Source organism: Cuculus canorus, chromosome 18 (genome assembly GCF_017976375.1).
Source record: "Cuculus canorus isolate bCucCan1 chromosome 18, bCucCan1.pri, whole genome shotgun sequence".
Taxonomy (NCBI): Eukaryota; Metazoa; Chordata; class Aves; order Cuculiformes; family Cuculidae; genus Cuculus; species Cuculus canorus.
The window spans coordinates 6871304-6894993 of NC_071418.1; the positions used below are offsets into that span (position 1 = coordinate 6871304).

General features: G+C 49.4%; 1 protein-coding gene across 2 annotated transcripts in view; it reads right to left on the minus strand.

Moving 5' to 3' along the window:
* The window catches only part of RPTOR (regulatory associated protein of MTOR complex 1), a 155322-nt gene extending 151191 nt beyond the window's left edge, over positions 1-4131 (minus strand). For both annotated transcript variants that reach the window (XM_054083336.1, XM_054083335.1), the window contains exon 1: positions 3591-4131. In XM_054083336.1, the coding sequence (XP_053939311.1) occupies positions 3591-3752 (162 nt within the window). In that variant the 5' untranslated portion in view covers positions 3753-4131. The remainder of the gene's footprint in view (positions 1-3590) is intronic.
* Between the last annotated feature and the right edge of the window lie 19559 nt (positions 4132-23690).

Consider the following 23690-nt stretch of genomic DNA (forward strand, 5'->3'; position numbering starts at 1 on the left):
CTAGGACTACTCAAAATGATAAGGGCAAAATCCGCCACTGCCTGTGGTTTTTTTTCATGACTCACAGGGGAAAAAAAAAAAAACGTGACAGATTTACCTGCAGCTCAGGCAAACTGAGACTTGTTTTGGTTAACCTTTGAGAATTTCTTGATTCAGAGATAAGCCAGTGTGTTTAAACACAGATAATGGTTCCCGTCCCAAGCTTTGACAAGTTAAATTTATCAGATTCAAAATAATGGAATGCTTTCCACACTCTCAACTCGCACCAAGAGGTACAGCCCCTGCACCCCTCAAGAAAATCTCCTGCGACAGCATCTCACAGATAAGAGCAGATTTGAAGTCAATCAGACTTGGCTTGTGAAACAAGGCAGCAAAAGACAAGCAAAAGAAGCTAAAGTAAATTGGGGAACACAACAGACAAACCAGCAGTTGGATTACGCCTGGAGGGAAGTGACTGTGTTGCTTTTAATTTGACTAGCAGCTACAGACAAACACCAGAGGCCTTGAGCGCTGACCGATGCAAGCAGGGCTGCAACACAAAACACTAATCACTGGGAAAAAACGCTCTAAAGCCAGAAGAGAGAGAGGAAACTTTCTGAAGCCAGTCCTCTGATCATCTTCATGGTCTCTCAGGACTCGCTCCAACAGATCCATGTCTTTCCTGTGCTGAGGATTCCAGGTGAGGGCTCACTAGAGCAGAGCAGAGGGGCAGAACCACCTCCCTTGCTCTGCTGGTCCCACTGCTTTGGATGTAGTGCAGGATACGGTTGGCTTTTTGGATTGCAAGTGCACACTGCCGCATGTTGAGCTTCTCATCCACCAACATCCCTAGAAGTCCTTCTCCTCAGGGCTGCTCTCAATCCATTCTGCTCAGCCTGTGTTTGTGCTTGGGTTTGCCCTGACCCAGGTGCAGGACCTTCCACTTGGCCTTGTTGAAACTCATGAGGTTCACACAACCCACCTCTCCAGCTCATGCAGGTGCCTCTGGATGGCATCCCTTCCCTCTGGAGTGTTGACCACACCAGTACACCTCCTGACAGTAAAGCTGATAGATTCCTGCATGCCCTCCTTCACACATCTATTCCAAATTGCTTCATAATAAAATCCCCGCAAATCTCAAGTTCCTGTATTTTCATTAAGGTGCTTGGTTTGCCGCACAATCCTGTTTACATTCAAGCCACTCTTTCCAGTTGGTCTGCGAGAAAAAGGCAGCAGCGGGAACCAGCCAACTAGTTCATGTAACACAAGGTCAAACCAGACGCTGTGGCTTCATTAACTACTCCACAGGATTAACCCAACCTGAGTTAGCTGGGGGAAAATATTTAGCAAGCATCATTTTCCATACAGTGTTCTAGGCATTCCACCTTCTTACCCCCTTCCTCACCATTTGAAGTCTGGATAAGTTTATTAAATCACATCAAATGCCAAGGAGACATCCAACGATAGCTAAAAAATTGAATAAAATACAAGACACGAAAAATAACTGTCAGGATTTAAAAGTAATAAATATGTTCTCAGTACATAAATTCTCAACTCAGGTTCCCTTCCTCTCTCCGATGTCTTTAAGTGGTGTTTTTTATACATTCCCACAAACCCGTTCTTAAGCAAAAACTAATTATACACAACACCAAGTTTGTCCAAATAACACCTGATAAAGCTGTCCGGATACAACTGACGTACGAACAGCACCGCTGGTCCTGATAGTGAAGAAGAGTTATTTGATTCAAGCGGATGGTGAAAACAGAAGGACTAAACAGAAGAAAACAGATTTGCTATTATTTTCTCCACGTACAAAATCAAGACTCGATATCCTGGAGAATGATTCAGGGTCTGATGTCACTCAGCTCACTCACAGTGAACAGCACGCTATTCTGTGAAACACATGCCATTCACAGCACAGACACCCTTCAAAGAAGAAACTGCAGCTCCACAGGAGTAAGGACAGTAGGCTGTGACCGTCTCTATAACCGCTGCTTTCCTCTCCGCTGAAACAACTCCCTTTGGCTGCAACACACGGATGAAACATCCAACAACAAATGCAGAGAAGAGAGCTGACTGCTGCCACTGTACTCAGGCTTATGCTGCACAACCTATTGATTATCTTCACCAAGCCAATGTCATGCCTAATTTAGAAAAAGACAACTTTGCTGATCAGGAAATAACAGGAAGGCAGAGGGATCACTAAAATAGACCAGCAAGCTCATCACGCCTCACAGTCCACTACAGAAAAATCCTTTCTCGACTAAAATCCTTTAAAGGTGATGCACCACAAATCTTTGTGTTCTGCGGCTCACTCAAACTACATCCAAAAACTCCGTTGAATCTATTAATGATCTGGCAAGTCCAATCTCCATCACATGATTCCATTGGGACAAATTATTCTGGTTCAGGCCCCTGAACTTCAGCGAGCCATCACCATTGCAGTGAACACGCCTCCAGGAACACTAAGACCCCTGCACAGCATTCTCCCACCTGGTCACAACACCTCTGAAAGAAACTGCAGGACAAAGTTTCAACAGCCTTTCCCAATTTATTCCATAATATTGCAAGATGGATCACAAACAGAACAGAAGTTTGGTCACAAAAACCCTCATTAATATTCATAAACACAAAGTTATAGGAAAAACAACTGTGAGAGGTAAGGAGTCCTGTAACCAAAGCAGATTCCAAGAACAGAATGAGTGGAGCTGATTATCCATGGTTATTTCTAAGGCGCTTTGTTTGTTTGCTTTTAACTTAAATATTTAAGTTAGAATCTGGACACAACACAGAGCTCCAGACACCCTGGCAGGGGTCATTTTTGCCATACTTGACTTTATCAGTTCAACATGTAACATATATTCAAACACCAAAGAAGCACTTTGTTCTCCTACAGTAACTGCTTCACCTAGTAACTACGTTCTGCCTTCAAAAATCACAGCATCTCTTGTTTCCCCACACATAAAGAGTGCATTAATTTTATATTCCACATAACAAGCTGGTGGCAAGCTTCAAAACCACAAAGCTTCCGTGCATCTTCGCCACCAGACAACTGTAATGACTACACTCACTGCACCCTGTGCTTACATCATTAACCTGCTGACCCAGAGAGCTCTTTAGGACCTCGTTAATTTCATTGTCTTTCCCGAACTACATCAAACACTGAAATTTCACTCAAGGCCTTTAACTGAGGGAACTACTTACGGAGTGTACTGCCATGAGCTTGGAATTAGTGTTTTTTACCCATCGCATGTTTGCCTTCCCTGATCACAGAATGGTTTGGGTTGGAAGTGACCTCAAAGCCCATCCAGTTCCAACCCCCCTGCCATGGGCAGGGACACCTCCCACTGGATCAGGCTGCTCAAAGCCCCATCCAACCTGGCCTGGAACACCCCCAGGGATGGAGCAGCCATGACTTCTCTGGGCAACCTGTACTAGGGCCTCCCCAGCGTCACAGGAAAACATTTACCAGAGGCAAGTTAGACTGCTGGACCAAATACCCAGCACTTGCCTCAAATCAGGCTGCTCCTGGAAGTACCACCGCCCTCTCAGCTCTTACTCCTCCCTTTCCACCAAGCGTCCCCCCAAATCCATCCTGCCCTGAGCATTACCCGGTCCTTCATCCTCCAGCTCTGCGCCAAAGACTTTGAGCCTTCGATCTTCTCGCAATGCCGCTTCTTCATAAAGGCCAGCGGCAAGTTCCAGTCGCTCAGGTCGGACTCATCCTCCTCCCCAAGCCCCAGGAGAGGCGACTGCAGCAGCTCGGACTCCATCGGCGGGGGAAGCGCCGGGCACCGAGCGCGCCGCAATCCGGAGCCCAGCAGGGAGCGGGGCTGGGCGATGGGGAGGACGAGGTGAGGGCAGCGGAGCGCTGCTCCCCGGGGGCGCGGCTGAGGACGAGCCCAGGGAAACGGCGCCTTTCCCCCAGCGGGGCGCAGGCGGCGAGGCCGGCGGGGATGGGGCCTGCACTCGCGCCTCTACCCCCGCGGCGGGAGCCTCGCCCGACCCATCGCGGCTCCCCTGCACAGCCCAGAGCGGATCAGCGAACTGCGGACCGCGCAGCAGGAGCGGGGAGCCTCGTCCCGCGGTACCCGGACGGCCCGACAACTCCACTCACTGCCGCAGCAAGGAGGCGGCCATCTTCCCCCCGGCCCACAATGCACCGCGCTACGGGTCACCGCGCGGGACACGCGCCGCCGTTACCATGGCGACAGCGCGACGCCCACCACCAGCACCACGTGCCTTCGCCGAGCCCCGCGGCTCGTCCTGCTCCGGGCTCAGCGGGACCCCGGCCAGCAGCGGGCTGGGGGCTGCCGGGGGGCAGCGGTGTCCCAGTGCTGTCCAACGAGCCGGCAAGGTGCGCTCACAGTCCAGAAGGCCACCGTGTCCTGGGCTGCATCCAAAGCAGCGTGGCCAGCAGGGAGAGGGAGGGGATTCTGCCCCTCTATTCCCCTCTTGTGAGACCCCAGCTAGAGCCCCTGGAATCCCCAATGTAAGAAGAAGATGGAGCTGTTGGAACGGGTCCAGAGGAGGCTACAAGGATGATCCAAGGGCTGGAGCACCTCTCATACGAGGACAGGCTGAGATAGTTGGGCTTGTTCAGCCTGGAGAAGAGAAGGCTCCGAGCAGATCTTACAGTGACCTTCCAGTACCTGAAAGGGCTACAGGAAAGCTGGAGACGGACTGTTCATAAAGGCTTGTGGTGATAGGACGAAGGGGAACGGGTATAAACTGGAGAGGGGCAGATTTAGACTGGACATAGGAGGAATTTCTTCACTGTGAGAGTGCTGAGACACTGGCCCAGGTTGCCCAGGGAAGCTGTGGCTGCCCCATCCCTGGAGGTGCTCAAGGCCAGGTTGGATGGGCCTTGTGCAGCCTGAGCCAGTGGGATGTCCCTGCCCATGGCAGGGGGTGGAATTAGATAATCTTTAAGGTCCCTTCCAACCCAAACTATTCTATGATTCTATGGCACAGGCTGGGCAGGCTGGGGGCTGCCAGCGGCAAAGGGCTGGAGCCCCTCTGCTGCGAGGACAGGGTGAGGGAGTTGGGGTTGTTCAGCCTGGAGAAGAGAAGGCTCTGGGGAGACATTAGAGCAGCTTCCAGTGCTGAAAGGGGCTGCAGAAAATCTGGGGAGGGGCTGTTTTCAAGGGCATGGAGTGATAGCATGGCAGGGGAAAATGGTGGCATGGCTTTAAATTAGGAGGGGGAAGATTTAGATTAGACATCAGGAAGAAATGTTTCCCTGTGAGGTTGGTGAGGCCCTGCCCCAGGTTGCCCAGAGAAGTGGTGACTGCCCCATCCCTGGAGGTGTTCAAGGCCAGGTTGAATGGGGCTTTGAGCGACCTGATCCAGTGGGAGGTCCACTGGATCCATGGCAGGGGTGGACCTGGATGAGCTTTGAGGTCCCTCCCAACCCAAACCATTCTGTTATTCTGTGATTCTGTGAAATGGCCCGCCAAGCTGCATCCTCACCAGGGGCATCCTCCCATGGAGCTGTGGGGTACAACAGCCTTGTTTCCTCCAGGGATGATGTCCTTCTTCCCTCCACAATGATGGCCTTGGTTCCCTAGGGATAATGTCCTTGTTTCCTCCAGGGATTTTCCCTCCTGCAACACCAAACGGACAAGTTCATTGATTGTCTTCAGGGCACTGAAAAATGAACACAGACAAAAAGTCGCCCTGATTCTGGTTTAAAGCAGGACCGACCTGCCTGCTCAACACACCCAACCTTCCTTGACCAGCCCACCCTACAATGACCGTTCTGGTGATCTTCACCTTAAACAGAGACCAAAATAAACCTGTGATGCTGAGCTCCTGGCTCTGAGCGTGGGCATCGTGCTGCTGCATCCCTGTTCCGCACAGACACTGCTCCAGCAGCACCGGCTTTCAGTCCTTCACTGTCAGTTGTACAGTCGTTGGTACTGGGGCAAAGGAGCCGGGCAGTGGAGAAACCGGACAACAGACCCCAGCAGGATTTTGTCTGACTTATGTCTGCTATATGTGTGAGGAAAAGGAAATGTATTATTTCAGGAACATATCAAATAAATTGAAGATTAATGAATATCAAATATTGTTCCTAATGAAGTTCCTCAGAGTGTTTGCTTTTCGCAGTAATTAAGTCCAACCGCATTCATATCTGTAATACTTTAAACACATACAAATTATTTCAAAGTAGAAATCAAAGAACACAGGTATAATTTAATTTATAGAATCATATTAATTTTCATTAATCTTTTCAGTGTGTTTACATTCATGGAATATTTTAAACGCAAGGACCATTCTCCGTAATGGATTGGAAAAGAATCTTTCTTCGAGACTCTGGGGTGGTCAAGCATTGCTTTTGCTCCTTTGATTTACCGACTGAGCTGATTCACGGCTTTACGGGGACTTTAGAGATTGTTACCAAAATGAATTGCCCTGGCATCAAAAGCACTTATGGCTGTGCTCCTGCTAACCTTTAATGAATTCCTACCAACAGCAGCTGCACAAAATGGGAGTAACAATCCCAGCACACCACCTGATAAACTCACAGCCCCCAGAGCAGCTAATCCAGCAGTGCGGCTGCACAGATGGACCCTTGTGATGGGCAGTGCCGGTCGCTAATCCGGACAGCTTTAGGGAGCGTGTGCCGTGGCTGACGCCTGCCCAGCCAGAACAAGCTGCTGGGAAGCCTCCGGAGCTGCCACTGAAAATACCTTTGAAGGACACAGCTGCCAGAGGGCAGAGAGCACAAATCAGCCTCTCTTCCCGTTTGCACAGCTTTCCAATAGTGGTTATTTAAGATGAGGACTGTGTGTTTTCATGGTCAGCCAGGCGAAGTCCACCTGTGCTGGAAAAGCCGTGTGTCCGCCTATCCCCTGCGCACGCCTTTAGTTCAGGGGCTTCTCTGCAGTGCTGCCCTGCTCCCCTGAGCTGCTCGGTGTCCCCAGTGCTTTTATCCCATCCACATCAGCATCTCTGGTTCCATGGGATAGGGGCTGATGGGGAAGGCAGGAGGAGGGCTCGGCAGAGCAGAGCCAAAGTGACAGCTTGGCTGTCGGGATGAGAACCTGTGAGAGCAGGCTGTCAGCAGAGCTCCCACACAACTCTGAATGCATCAGCCCTGCTCCCATTATCCCATACACATGCTTCCAGGGAAGATCTTAGTCTATAGCCCTCCGGCTCTCCACTTCACTGTTCCCACTGTGGACTCATCCCCTCCTGTTTAATTGCATCCTTTCTTGTCACTGCCGATTCTTTGTGCTGCCAGCACCTTGGTGCCAAAGGCAGGATGTGACGATGTGTGCTGCTGCCAACAGGACCCCCCATTTCCTTGTGGGGTCAGAGCTCTGGCCTCAGATTCAGAGCAGAATAACAGAGTAAAATGACAGTAAAATGACAATTAACCTTACCTTAAAATAACAGGCTAATAGAAGGTCCCTACACACAAGTGGTCCTTTATGCCTGCAGATAAAGCAGCGCAGAGTGCTGGCTTAGCAGCCCTTTATGCTCACGCGGTACTGGATCAAGCTGTTTGCAGCTTTCCACAGAAGAACAAACCCAGATACGCCTGTGGGGATGTCTGCAGATGCAGGTAGGTGCACACCTGCTTCAGGCGATGTGACCTGTCCCTGTCCTCTGCAGCAGAAAGCCCGGGGTCAGTTCTCCCACTGGTGATGGGGTCGTGCACAACTGTCTGTCCTCAGCTTTCACAACAAATATTTCTCCGCTCCATGGGTGGTGATTCAGGATGGAGCCCTGGCTACCCTCGAGGATTGGGATTGCGTGGTTGAGGCATTGTAGAAGAGCCAAGTGAGAGGGACATCAGGCAGGCTGAGTGCTTGAAAACCAGAGGAGCTCACAGGCTCCTTATGACCTTTCTAAGGCTACTGTGCCATTTGTTGGGTGATAAAACACCCTAAGAGGCAGCAGCCAGGAAACACTGCCTGCACGGGCAGCGACTCAGTGGGAGTGGGACGAGGCAGGGCATCAGCAGCGCGTTTGTAGGCACCTACAGCAGAGAGGAATGATGCTGTTCCAAAACAGGATCTCTGCTGGGCTCGATACCACCACTCCAGCCCACGAGGACTGTCTGCTTCCCCCTGCCAGCACAGCCCAGGGACAGGGACCCGCATGGCACTGGGACCACTGCAGAGCAGGGGCTGCTCTCGCGATGCTTTCGGAGACCTGGCTGGGATGACAGCGTCTATATGTGAAATGCAAGGTCCGACACATCAAGAAAACCCAAGACTAACCCTATAGCTTGTTAACCGAGAGTGGGAGAGGAGAGACAAAGAGATGGTTATAGAAAATGTTCTGACCTGTCACAGTGAGATGACGCTCAACTCAATCTCTTCACTCAGTACAAGCAGACGCTTGTCCAGAGAGAGACATTTTCTGACCAAAGGTAAGAAAATGTCAGTTTGTGCCAATCCACAACTCTTTGTGGAGCAGTTTTCAGCTGATAACAACATCCTCATGCCTGAGCACCCACTCTGTTTGCCAGACCTGGCTCCCCTGACCCAAAGATTAAGTCAGTGCTCAAAGGAACGCATTGTTTTTGTCTATAGAAGATGTGAAAGCAAAAATGGCAGAGATCCTCAACAGACTTTTAGAAAATGATCTGTGGAATTGCTTTGAACTTTGGCAGCATCATATGCAGCCATGCGTCAGCTCAGAAAGGTGCTATTTTGAAGGTGATTGTAGTTGATTTTCTTAATATCTTAAGTAAGAATAGTCACGGGCACCGTCTCTTTTTGTATGTGTGTTGGACCTCATACAAGTTATTTTCTAATGCCTGATGAAAAGGGCATAACATTTAGTTTTAGCAAATCTGTGACTGGGAATTTGTGAACTGACCAGAGCCAGTAAATACCAAATGAAATAAATTCTCTGCACTTTAGAAGATCTCTGAATAAGCCTTACAAATATCCTTTTCTAAAGGACACATGCTACAGGTCAGTGGGGATCAGTCTCCATTTGAATTCCTAATTTTGCAAGTTTTAATGGAAGTCAGAATTAATTGATCTGTTCAAAAATGGCTCTGCCAAGCACTTGGCCCTGATGGCATCTGCTTTCTGATAATGAAAACCTTCAGGACAGCTGTGTGCTTTAATCAAAGCAACTCACCTTATTTCAGTCTCCATAGGGCAGCAACCAAAGGGAGACATAAATAATCACCCATTTACATCTCCATAAAAATTAGGTGTTAGAAGCGACGCTATTCACTGGACTTCATTTCACTCCATACTCCAGTGTCAGGTCCCAGATTCTTTCACAGAGGAGAAAATTCTGCTGCTTTTACGCAAGCAAAGTGCTTCTCAGCATCAATGTGCAGTGGCAAGCCGCGTGGAAGCCACCGGAGAACAGAATGTAGGGTGCATATGTGCTTCCCCTGCTGGACTTGTGTGGGCTTTCTTAATGGTGTGATTTATTTATTTATAATGTTTAGTTCGTATTTCTACGCTATCACAAGCTCTTAAGACCTTCAGTGATGGGGACTGCATAACTTCTCCAGGCAATGTGCCCTTGACAGCTAATTTGCATCTTAAAATTAAAGCAGGTTCTTCGTTCCTATACTCAGTGGGAAGAAAGAACAGCTTTTTTTTTCTTCTTATTGAAGTGGAAAAAAATCATTTTAGATGTCTCCAGTTTGTCTGAACCTTTCTTAACATGAGTCTTGTCCCCTGACACACTCTAGGCACACTCAGCTTTAGTCTTAAAATCTCTAACAGTAAGCACGCTTCCAAATCGCTCATCCAGGCCAGCAGTGGAAGTTACCACGGCAGCTCCCAGCCCCACATGGATCCCTGGAATACCATCTTGTTCCATGCTGACTGTGGGTGCTTGATAACTCATATCAAACACGCAAACTGCTGTAATTTCAGGTGAAATGACCTACGTTTGTATTCCACTGCCTTTGGTGCATGGTTTCAGGCGTTAACCAGACCATCGTCTGTGTCCAAGCAAGGCACAGCGCTGCTGGCAGAGCTGACAAAGGTCCGGGCAGGTCCATCAATAGAGCCCAGCACTGCAGTTCATCTGAGAAAACACAGGGTGAAGCGAGCTGTGTCCTGAACTCAGATGGCTCTGTTGACTAGCTCCCTGCCTGCCTAACGAGGAAAGCATGATCATTTCTGCCTGGAATGCCAATTATGTTTTAGTACTCTGAAAATACGACTGGGAGTCCTACAAATGCCTGGTTAATTTATTCGATGCATCTCAACACCAAGGAAGCTTTTCTTGCCAGTGCAGGGAGATGCTCCTGTTCCCTTTGGAGGTCCTTAGCTGGTCTGTATTGGGTCATTGCATTCCCACGTCTGCCTGCCCACAGGCTGAGTTTTTCCCTTCAAATTCCTCATGGTACTTCTTGCCTAGCCGGCTTTACACCTCCCTAAAACACACATATACGCGTGCTCGTAAGCAGAACTTCACCTACTGCACTTCACGCCGGGATCTCACCGTGTTTCCGATCACCGTGTTCCAATCCTGGGTTTATCTTTTATAAAGCTGAACTCTGGTTTAGCAAATCTGTTCTTGATTAAAGTGGCATCGTAAACCCCTTGTTTCTAGGGAATCTAGGGAGTGGAAACACCGTGTCAAGTAAGGCATGTTAAGTGACGTCCTAAAAACCAAAATACAGTAGGATTATCTTGCAGAAAAACACTTGGATAAACTCTTCCCCCGTCACTCTTTTTAATGAAAAATTCTCCTATCTCAGTCTCTGTCAGCATCCTTTGTTTTGCCTTATTGAGCCAGCTAATTCTAATTCCATTCTTGGGCAGGGAAAAAAGAAAGGTATGGAAAGAAGAACGTTATTCATAAATATCAGGAGAGATTTTATCTCTAATTTTCATTAGCCGAATTCACAGGTCACCAAACGAGTGGAAGTCTGATGCAAAGGTCTGTGCCCTGAGCCAAAGGGCTGCCTTTTCCGAGGGTTTGGGAGTCAGCGTTCATCTGTCTGCTTCTGCATGCAAACACAGACCTTCCCCATCCACAGCCTCACAGCTGAGCATGATTTGTGCAGCCATGGCCAGGGTTGGTTTAAGCATTTAGGGGCAAACAACAAGGTTTGTTTTAACACTTCAGTCAGGGGAGCTTTCTATCCTAAAGACAGTAGGTAAAATATTTATTAGGAAGAATATCTATTTTTAACTAAGTATGATTTCTGTTGTATTATTTATGCATACAGCACATAGACTTCTCTGCTTGTCTCCTTGCAGTAAACACGAATCGAAGACCTGAGGCTGGAAACGGGAATTGGAGTCCAGGGAAGAAGGGATTGGGAGGCCAGCGAGAAGGGGGTGGTTAATGTTATGTGCTAAATCCAATAAACATCAAAAAAAAATGATTCATAAAATTGACTCTCCACCTCCTAAAAAATCCCAATGACCGAGAACTGATGAGTCTATTCCTGGCACTGCCATGCTCCTCCTCAATCTCCTCTGTTAAACCTCACGAGCAGGGAAGCATGTCCCAGGATGGCACTGCCCCAGCGCTGCCGAGAAGCAGCGGTTGTAGCCGCAAACCCATCAGGTGAGGTTGGAGAGAGCCGGTACAAAATACCACCTCATGAGTAACTTCTGTTTCAACTCCGGCTTTCCAGGCAGTTTGCCTACAGCGCAGGGAGCAGGATGGTGTCCAAGAGGAACAGAAAGTCTGAGGCTTTCCCCTGTCCAGTCTTCTCCGCTTGAGAAGACTGAGGGGAGAGGATTAATTGAACCTAAAGCAGAGAAAACCACCATAGAGCTGCTGAGAGTTACCCCAACTCTTTGTGCATTCGGAGAGGGGAATACGCAGCCACGTGGATGCTCTCAGCCCACCCTGCTCAATGTAGGGCTCGGCCTCCCCACCGTTCCCACAGAGCGGCCACCTCACTACCCTGTAGGAATGTCCCTCTGAATATCCTTTACCACCTGCATTTGAATATCCTGCGGCCGCCACGGAGGAAACCAGCAGGCACTTTATTGTAGGAGATGCAGGTGGGACCTGGAGATGATGGCCAGAGTACTTTACGTAACGGTCGTTCTCAAGTGCTCCAGCCCCTGGTGCTGGTGCAATGTGCCGTTACAAACACACTCAGACTGCCTTAAAATCATGGGAGACATAAAACGTGTGCAAAGCTTTGTCCGTCAGGAGCGCTCCATTAGGAATATGACAGGGATTATTCTTCTCTTACGCTGTAAAGGCCAGAATAAATACTAGGGCAAAAGTCTCTCCTTGCCCTTTTAGTAGAAGAAATGCTTTAGCATTAGGGGAAATTTTTCAGCAAGGAAAAGGAGAGAGAGAAAGAAGAAGTGATGCAACTGTTCGAAGCAGAACATTTGGGAGCTCTATCGTTTCCCTTTGCCACCATCGAACTTATAAAGGGCAAGTTTCTTGACGAATCAGTAGCTGTAGAGTTTAGTTAATGAGTGTATTTGACATCCTTGGATACAAGGTGGTAAAGAAGTTAGAAGTAATTTAGACTGTGAAGCAACAGCTGCATTTCACCCCAATGGTGGCTTCAGTTCACTGACAAATATAAAGATTTCTGTGTCCCTGCTTGCACAGGGGAGACTTAAATGACCACTGCAAAGACTGACAAAAATTGGTTGCTTAATGGAGATGTTTTTCTCATAAAGGCTGAGTGAAGCTGTACTCAATACATTTGGGGATACGATAGATTAGATAGCTTGTAGAAGCTGTTAATAGAGTTCTCAAACCACTTCGCTATCCATCTCAATGAAAGGCGTTGTATAAATGTAAGCTCATTTGTTATCATTATCTCCCTTTGTCTCTTCGCAATCTGGATAATTTCCTGGGTTATCAGGCTATGTGTGTTTAAAAACACGATAGATGTCTCCTCAGCAGATATTCACCGGTTTTCTCATTATTATGAGCAGAACTGTTTCCTTAACCGCTCTGTAGCTGTTACGGATCAGTATCAGCTCTGACTCAGCGACCAAACCACCCCAATACACTCGAAATAGATGTCAGTGATCTCTGCTGGCTCCTGCCAAAAGCATTCAGACCAAGTGCCTGGTTTCTGGCACATCTTTTTGCAGTTACCTTGCCAAGCACAGCTTCCCACGGAGGGCAGACAGGACTCAACGTTCCCTTGAACCGCAGCAGAACTGAGTAATGAGAAGTAATCCAGCGTTTCAGAGAAAGTTCTCATATTGTTTTCTTCTGGGGCTTGGGAACGCCTGCACAGCGGTGCAATGAATCAGAACCACCACAGTTCCGTCTTATGATGGGCAATAAAAGAAGCAACAACCAAGAGACATGGATCCAACCAAAAGAAACCCTGAATGGGAAAACACAGCCTGGATTGGCCCATGTAGTGTTAACTACTAACGTCATTTTAGATGGGGAAAAACCAAAAATCTCTTCCTACACCCAAGAAATGTAATTACCACTGGAATTGGCATGTTTTTCTCGTTCTCTTTTTACCATTCCCATGAAATATATCAATCAAACCCTTTTCCTTACGCCTAGGATATCTCAACCTCAAATTCCCGATAGAGAGTGGCAGAGTGATCAACATCCATTTTCTAAGTCTTGGAGGGTTTCACAGCTGATACGTGAGCTGCGGAAATTCTAGCAGGTTTCTAAGAAATTATGTGCCTAGTCTTGTTACAATTAATGGAAGTGAGATAACGTATACACAAACTTCTCTTCCTGTCATTTACACTGGGGAGCATCCAGACGGCTGGAAAATAAAGGCTTTTTTGCATGGCAAAATAAGAGCCACATAAATATAAAGTGTGGATTTATAGTCCACTAATGACTTCCCATTAAACTGCTGATTGAACAGTTAGGATGTGGCAAAGCATGAGAAGCTTACTCCACTTCTGAAGACCATGCCAAGAGTTTCTGTCCTGGGAAGCAGTGCAGCACAGCCAATAGATTCTGGATTCATGGTTTAATTTACTTTGCATTTCCCATGCAGAAAAGCCCTAAGAAGGAACAGCAGAAGGCAATCAGCCCCACAGACAACATGCTGACGATGTTATTACTATGCAGAAGTACAGCAGGGCAGTGCTGGCGTTCATGAGTTTGGATGGTGTTGCAATTCTAGAAGTGCGAGATGCTGTAACAAATAATAAATGTGCAGCTCTCTGGAATTCTGCAAGCCCATTTTTCACCTCTGAAAGGGACGGTGTTTCAGGGCTTCCACTGCCACCCCAGTCCTGGTTGGGAGCTGTCTGGGAAGGCTCTTTCCTGGGCTACTGCCATTCCCTGCATCTCCAGTTCAAGATGTGCAGCTCCACATACAGCCAAAATGACTCCAGCTTCACTTACTGCCTGGAAGCAGCTTCTATGCCATTCCAGTTACACTTACTATCTCTGCAGCTTCTTAAGCTTCAAATCTTGAACGGGAATCAATAACATACCCTGCCCTAATGGCATCCTTGCCAGCAAAGAATCTTCAGTGCCTTAAGAGCCCTTTTGCCCCACTAATAGCGCCCCACTAAAAGCTACATTTTAGGTAAGGGTCAGCCCTCACGGCAGGCAAATGCAGTGAATTCTCGGTGCATTATAGCATTTATATCTATCCTGCCTTTAAAATCTTGCTGTGCTTTAACTGCAAACCATCAGGAACACAAACATAAATTGACTTTGGCGCAGACAATCAGATCTCTCACCCACCACAAAGAACTAGAGCCTTCCTCCCTCTGGGGAAGCTCTGCCTCTCTGATGCCTTCCCACCTCTGCTCCGGATTCTCCCTGCTTAGGAACAGGTGCCAGCGCAGAGCTCCTGGCTCCCTCCTCCAGACCTTGCACCTCTACCTGCGCTTGCACACGTTTCTGCCTGACCCAGACTGGCCGTCAGTCTGCCTCGTGTGTGCTTGGAACTCCCTCCAGACTCCCACTGTCCACTCATCCTCCCTCCAACTCCATCCCAAAGGTGAGCACGGAGGAAAGCCCAACCTCCACAGACATTAACATAACAGAGCAGAGAGCATGGGAGAAAGAGAGCAAGAGACTGTGCAAAATAATAAATAATCATGGAAAAAAACTAGGGCACCGTCGCTGGCTTTTGATGTTTCCCTCTCATCCTGCCCTGCCTTTTCTCCTGTGAAAAGGGAACGCTGCAAGGTGGGAAGAAGCCCCAGAGCAACAGGGACACAGGGCTGTTTCTATTCCGAAGCGCCAGCGGGATTACAGATAAATATTGAAGCTATCAAAGAAGCTTAAGGGATTTAGGAACCCACTCCCCATTATTATCCTCTCCGGGGCGGGGGGGAGGGGAAGCAATTTTTTTGCAGAAACCAGCAAACCAGGACAAATTTCCCTGCTTTGTTGCATAGGGGAAGTATGATAAATGTGATTTTTGTAATAAATAGAAAGGCAGTTTGTCTCTTCTGGGTTGTGTTGGTGAAAGGGTTCTGTGCAGACCACACGGACAGCTCTGCGATCCCGGACCAGAGCTTCCCCACGTTAGGTGGAGGCTGTGGGAAGGAAGAGCAGGTCCAGTCCCAGTCCAGGCACCTCTTACTGCAGGTGAATCCTGAGAAAGCTGAACAAATGCCTTAAGGGATGGACTGAAGGGAGGAGCTGTTGGCTCTTCTGATGTGTGTGTGCGCAGATGGGGTGGAAATGACTGCACAAATCAATTCTGAAACTGAGAGGCGGATGTGGGATGTTTTAAACCTGCCTCCATTCAAATCTGCTCTTGAAGCGTCACAACAAAACTTCATTAACAAAACATGATACCAGGCCTTGTTCCTCCTCCTGTCTCCCAGTTCCCGCTGTCGGACAGCTTCGCTGACGGGAAGGAGATTGTTAATTTGCACTAGCGTAGACGGTGGAGAATGATGTCTGCGATCTCTACAAAGGCATTAGCATCCTTTCCTCCGGGACTCCTGGGCTTACAGCTAATTCCCCAGGAGCTGCACAAGATACAGAGCAGCTCCTGTCCTGCAGCCCTGGGGCACAGCGCTTTCTTCTCTCTCCTTCTGCTTTCCTCAGAAGTCACCATCTTCTTTCTGCATAAACCAAGCCCAGATCGGCGCGTATGGCTGGAATGGGGTGCACTGAGAAGGGCTGAGGCTTTTTTTTCTTCTGTGCTCACATGCAGCTGCTACCCATCAAAATGGGTTAATGCTCAATTTCTGTACCCCAAAAAAATTAGCTCACAGCTGACAGGAACATAAGAGGACACTATATAGGCAGATGCCAAGCCTGAGCTCCCTCCCTCTCTTGGTCCAGCCCGGTGGATTCCTGCTCAGGGAGCATCACCACGGTACCGAGTCCCTTCTGCAGCTCTCCCTGCAATTTTGGCTGATGCAAGATCGGTCCTCAAGCAGCCAAAATGGTTTCTCTGCTACACTTTTAAGGGAATGGTGCAGTTTTAAACCACAAATTAAATTTTTAATGAAACTTCATAACTGTTGTACCCAAATGTAATGTAATATTGATAGGAACTGTGCATCCAGCTAGCATGAGATTGCCCTAGAAAGCTTTTTAGGATGTTATGCAATATATGGCTAAATTAATTATTTGTAATGAAAGGATCTATGTCCCTATAGCATCACTGAGACCTACTGGTACAAAGAACACGCTCCTCATTCTCACTGGATGCAAATGTCAGGCAATTTAGAAGGAAACTGACTTCTGAGATGGGAAGAATGAAAGAAAGGGAAGGAAAAAAAGGGGAGAGACTGAATGTGTGTCTGAGAGAGAGAGCGAGGGAGAGATCTGCAAAGAAAGACTGCAGCAAAATGCAGCAAATCTCCGAACTCCAGTCCAAAGTGTTTGTCTGTTACGGCAGGGAATACTCCACCTTACACATGCCGTATTTGTACTAGCTACACACCATGCTCAAGCTGTTCTAATGACAGCTGTAGGTTTTAGAAGGCGTTAAAAAAAAAAAACGGATTTTGCGTATACACTGTTCTGCAAACTTAACCATGGAGCAGCTCGGAGCTGTGTGCTGGTTTTGTGTTTGGCTGCACAAGGCAAAGGGCTTTGAAGAGGATCTTGCTCCCTCCGTGTGTGGCCTCCACACAGACAGCGGTGCTGTAGTGGGACCAGAGAGCCTGTCCTTGCTGCAGGTTCCTGGAGAACAAGCCTTTATATTGAAAAAAAGCCCTCAAAATGGTCTCATAGCCACCACCCCATCCTGCCTTAAGCACGTTGGGGATGGGGGTGAACAGCCAGGAGGTGGAGTGGACAACCCCTCCAAGAACCTTGGAGACAACCCAGGCGCAACCAGCAGCTGAGCTGCGTACCAGCTGGATGCACAAACAAAAGGTTTCTCGCACGGTGAAGTCTACTCATTACTATTTCCCATCTCAAAGCTGTCTCCATCCCGTAATGGATCATATTGTCCCCATTCCGCAGAGGAGACTTAAATGCGGAATCAGCATCACCCCACAGGAAATATTTTATGTACAGCAGGCTTCACAAACAGGAGAGAAAGCTTCCACTCCCTGCTCCCTAGGGCTCCAGCTTCTGGGATTAAAGAGATTTGTCCAGTTAAAAAAAAAAATGTCCTTTCTGCATTTGTAACGCTGCTGTTCTCACACAAAGGTTAGCTCTGAGCAGATCGAGTGCTTCCCTCCCTCACCTCTGCACCAGACAGCTGGCAGTGGCACAGGGCAAGGGCAGCCAGGGCTTCGGGTCCCCGGAGGGAGCACCCCGAACTGCCCAAAATGATCCTCGTCTGTCACAAATACAAATGTGCCTGCTGGCTCCTGTTCAGAACGAAATCATCTCCAAGGGTCCTTGATAGCCGCACTCAGCTCTTTGCTGTTACAAAGCAATAAATCAGCAGCTACGGAGAGCGCTTTGGAAGAGGCAAGAAAAGAGTTAAAAATAATAGGGGCTTCATTATTCCATTATACCCATCCGGCTCCCAAATCTACAAAAGCAATAACGGATCCTACTGCATGATTCAGTGATTTGGGGAAAGCTGAAATCTTGATCATATTTTCTAGCTCTTTCTTTGCATTGGGAGACACAGGGGTTATTTTGCTTATCTACTGGAGTGCAGCTTTGTTGTTTTTTCCTATCTCGGTATTTATACGGTCTGAATCACCATAGTATCGGAGTGTTTATTTTATTGCACCTGTCACCTTGGTCTCATCGTAGCACAATGTACTGCGGATGACAAAAGATTCCTGGTTAAATTGGTTCAGTGACATGAACAGCTTTGTCAATACCGTGCAGATGTTAACAGAAGTGGGTACCAATTCAGCTGCCGTCCAGACCAGCTCTACGCCGGTGCGATTGTATTGCCTGCAGTAACATTATTTTTGGTTTGCGTTCCTGCCTGTGGCAGAAGGATTAGACCTGCAGTCTTTTCAGCCTTTTCCATAGCATCCCTTTTCTCTTAAAAAAAAAACAAAAAACAAAAAAAACCCAAACAAACAAAACCTAAAACAAATCAAAACCAACCCCAAAACCCAACCAGTCGAGAAGGGAGGCTAACACATCCCACCTGTCCCCCTCCTCAACTCCTCGCTGCTCCGTTCCTGCTGCCCTGAAATGCTCCACAGCACAGGGAGCAAACAGGAGGGAAAGTAACCAGGGCAATAAAGTCAGAAGAGAAGAACCTAGTAGAAATGCAGCAGAATTTCCTGAAGCAAAGCACACAGCACCAGAGGAGAGCTCCTCCCGGACTTTGCGGGGGCTTAGAACTGCAGGCAGGATCAGCAGGAAGAACCAGAAGCCTTAAGAAGACTACAAATAACAAGACCCTGCAGTCCCCATAAGCACTGGGACAGGTTTGATGGAAAACAGCAACAAAAGCACCACAGAAGGCTTGTGAGGGTGCTACAGAGGTGCTGAGCGCTCTGGCACATCTCCAGACCTGGACACCTTTGTCCCAGCGCTGCTCTGGCTTCCCTGGGCTGGACACCAACAGCCTTACCCACCCCCAGTATGAGAGGATGCCAACGCTGCTCATCCTCTTCCTGCTGTGCCCATGAACGACACCAAGTCTCTGGGTTTGGACATGAAATGTTGTAGTAACCATAAGCCACAGAGCAGTTCTCGATGAGGAAAAAAGGCCTCTCAAAGGAGCAGAGCTGCCTTTGGGAAGAAAACTCGATGCCAAAGGTGGTGTGTCATAACTCTCAGGGCTAAACACCTGCAACAGGAAAGGCATCAACTGAGTCACACAGTCCCAGGTCTTGCTGTGAGCAGCTCTGTGTGCTCCGACACTACGAGAAGGACACGGAGGCACTGGAGTGTGTCCAGAGAAGGGCGGTGAAGCTGGTGAAGAAGCTGCAGAACAAGTGTTATGAGGAGTGGCTGAGGGAATTGGGGTTGTTTAGCCTGGAGAAGAGGAGGCTGAGACCTCATCACGCTCCACATCTCCTGAAAGGAGGTTGTAGCACAGTGGGTGTTGGTCTCTTCTCCAAAGTAACCAGAGATAGGACGAGAGGAAATGGTCTCAAGTTATGTCAGGGGAGGTGCAGACTGGATATTAGGAAAAATTTCTTCACTAGAAGGGTTCTCAGGCACTGGCAGAGGGTGCCGAGGGATGTGGTTTAGGCACCATCCCTGAAGGGATTTAAAAGACAGGTGGATGAGGTGCTCAGGGATCTGGTTTAGTAGTGGACAGGTACAATTGAGCTTAATGATGTCAAAGGTCCTTTCCAACCAAACAATTTTATGACTCCCAGAGAGGGTTCATCAGGCCCAAGTCAGAGGGGAGACAAAAGCGAGACAGCTCCATGGAGGGGCAATACTTCATCTTTGGCGGATCCATGCACTGAAAGCCTTTGTATTGTACTGACCCACTTTGCTAATCAAAATGAATTGCTTCATATTTCACAGGATAACTTGGCATGATGTAAACTCTCCAGCCATATGGACTGCTGCAGTGCAGGTTGGGTAGAGCAGGCAGAGAACCAGGCTGAGAGGACCCACCTCACCTGGGTTATCATCAGGAGGACATTCTCCCCAGCAGTCTCCCAGCTCACATATTCCCTAACACGATACGTCACCACAGAGAGCAGACAGGGGTAAAACCAGCAGGCAGGAGACCCCCAAGGAGCTGAGGCTGGGAGGGCTGGGATGGTCCTGCCTGCGTCTGGACCAAGGGAAGGTTGTGAGGGACAAACACAGGGAGAAGCTGCGCTCTTGCTTCTCCAGGAATGAAGAGGAATTAGCCTTGGCTGAAGTGCCGAAGATGAGAAAAGCAGCGATTCTGCTAGCCACAAATTATTTCCACCCAAGGACACATCCAAATATTACCTGGGGAATTTCCCCTCATCCCCCCCGATTAAAAAGAAAGCAGCAAAGCAGCAGCTGCTCCACACCAGAGCCACCACGCACCAACATCCCTCTGCTGTCCTTATTCCTGAGGACACGCAGCGATCCCTGGGCACCGTCTGAGCTCCAGAGGTTCCCAGCGGGACCGGCAGCTTTGATTCTTGTGCCCTCCCGGGTGCTCGGAGCCTGGGGGAGCTGCTCGGGGTCTGGGGGCAGGGACACCCAGCGAGCATCCCCCGCAGCCCCCCGCCACGTCCTCCCCACGGAGCATCACCCGGGGGGGCGGCAGGACCGGGAATGCCCGGAGATGGAGGAGCGGGAATGCCCGCGGAGCTGAGAAGGCAGAGAGGCTTCACCGAGCTGCGGGAACAGCTCTGGGCGCTGCAGGGAAGCGGCCCCGGCTCTGCCTCTCCCGCAGCCGCTACCGGCAGCACCCACCGAAGCCAGACCCAGAGAAAGAGTGGGGTGGCCCGTGCCGTGCACCCCCCGAGCCCCGTGCATCGCACACACATACGCACACGCACACGCACACGCCGCCCCCGCACAGCCGCTCGCGGTGGCGCCCTCCCCCGCAGCAGCAGCTCCTCTGCACACGCACCGCGCGCTGCCCCGCCCCCTCCCGTACACACGTGCACACACCCGCACACCTTGCACGCACACCCCTACACCCCACACTCACGGACACACACACTGCCATATACCCCCCACATGCACACACCTGTATGTCCCCCCCACACCTGTGCACACACGCACGTGCACACAACCAACACCTTGCACACACATCCATACACCACGCACCTGTACGCTCCCCGCACACACACGTGCACACACTCGTGCACCTTGCGTACACACCCCCCCATATACCCTCACACACCTGTACGTTCCCCCATGTGCACCTCTGTGCACACACACGTGCACACATCCATACACCCTGCACATGCACTCATACCTACACACACACCCACGCACACTTCACACTCACACACATGCACACACCTGTATGCTCCCCACGCACACCTGTGCATTCACACCCAGGCACACCCCCATACACCTTGCACATACACCTGGACGCACCCCCGCACGTACATGCACACACACATACACCCTGCACACACGTGTGCACATCCCTGTACATCACACACACACATGTGCACACACCTGTATGCTCCCCCTGTGCGCACACACACCGGTAAATGCATTGACATGCCTGCACACACCCGTACACTCCGCACACACACCTGTTTGCTCCCTCTACATACGTACACACACACCCATACACACCTCCCCACACATGTACGTGCACACACCTGTATGCTCCTCCACGTACAGACACCCCTGTGTATACACACCTCCACACACACATGCACACATCTGTACGCTCCCCCATGCACACACACCTATGCACCCGTCCACACACAGATGCACACACTCATATCCGCACACACAGCCTCACGTGTGCACACACACATGCATGAACATACCTATATGCTCCCCCTGCACGTGTCATCCTCCTTGCACATACATGCTTACATGAAGCCATGCACAGTCCTGCACACACCCATACACATCCTGCAGACACATACATGTGCACACAAAACACAGGTGCACACACCTACATGTGCACCTCCCTGCACACACATCACACAGAGATGAACACACATACCCACTCCCACCATACGTGTCCCGGCACACACATGTGTCTCACACACCCATGCACTCACACACGTACACATGTACGTGTGCACATCCATATGTGCTCTTTCTGCATATGCACACTCTCACATGCACATTCAATCACACATGTGCACATGCTCAGACACAAACACACTCTCTCTCATGTACACACGCACACTCACACACACTCTCAATCTCACGTTCTCTCACAATCTCCCCCACACGCTCACTCTATCACACACACAATCTCACACACAATCTCTATCAGGTACACACACTCACACTCAATCTCTCTCTCACACACACTCTCAGTCTCTCTCACACACTCGATCTCCCCCCACACTCACTCTCTCTCACACACACACTCACACAATCTCTATCAGGTACACACACACACAACCTCTCACATACACATTCTCACTTAATCTCTCAAACATTCTCACTTAATATCTCTCTCACACACACTCAGTCTCTCCCCCACACACAATCTCACACACAATCTCTATCAGGTACACACACTCACACTCAATCTCTCTCTCACACACACTCTCAGTCTCTCTCACACACTCAATCTCCCCCCACACTCACTCTCTCTCACACACACAATCTCACACACAATCTCTATCAGGCACACACACTCACAGTCTATCACACACACACTTAATCTCTCTCTCGCACACACACACAATCTCTCTCACACACACACTCTGTCTCTCTCACACACTCAATCTCCCCCATGCTCACTCTCCCTCTCACACACTCTCTCACACACACACACACACAATCTCTCACATACACACTCAATCTCCCTCTCACACACTCTCAGTCTCTCTCACACAGTCTCCCTCCACGCTCACTCTCTCACACACTCACACACAATCTCTATCAGGCACACACTCACACACACTCTCTCACACACACTCTCAGTCTCTCTCGCACACTCAATCTCTCCCCCACGCTCACTCTCTCTCAGACACACAATCTCACACACAATCTCTATCAGGTACACACACTCACACACAATCTCTCTCACACACACTCTCAGTCTCTCTCACACACTCAATCTCCCCCCATGCTCACTCTCTCTCACACACTCTCTCACATACAATCTCTATCAGGTACACACAATCTCTCATACACACAGTCTCTCTCACACACACTCAATCTCCCCCCACGCTCACTCTCTCTCACACACTCACACACAGTCTCTCTCACACACACACTCTCTCTTTCTCACACACACACTCAGTATCTCTCACACACTCAATCTCCCCCCATGCTCACTCTCTCTCACTCACACACACACAATCTCTATCAGGTACACACACTCACACACAGTCTCTCACACACACACAATCTCTTTCAGTCTCTCTCACACACTCACAGTCTCTCACACACACTCAATTGCTCTCACTCTCTCTCTCACACACACACTCAATCTCCCTCCACGCTCACTCTCTCTCTCACGCACACTCACACACACTCTCTCACACACACACTCTCAGTCTCTCTCGCACACTCACTCTCCCCCCACGCTCACTCTCTCTCACACACTCACAGTCTCTCACACACACTCAATCGCTCTCACTCTCACACACACTCTCTCTCTCTCTCACACACTCTCTCTCTTACACACACACACAATCTCAGTCTCTCTCACACACTCGCTCTCCCCCCACGCTCACTCTCTCTCACACACTCTCTGTCACACACTCTCTCTCCCTCTCTCTCTCTCTCACGCCCTCTCTCCCCCTCTCCCCGCCGCCCCCGCCCCCCCGGCCGGGATCCCGGGCTCGGTGCCTCCCTCCGGCCCCGCCCGGGCGCTATAAGAGCGGGGCTCTGGG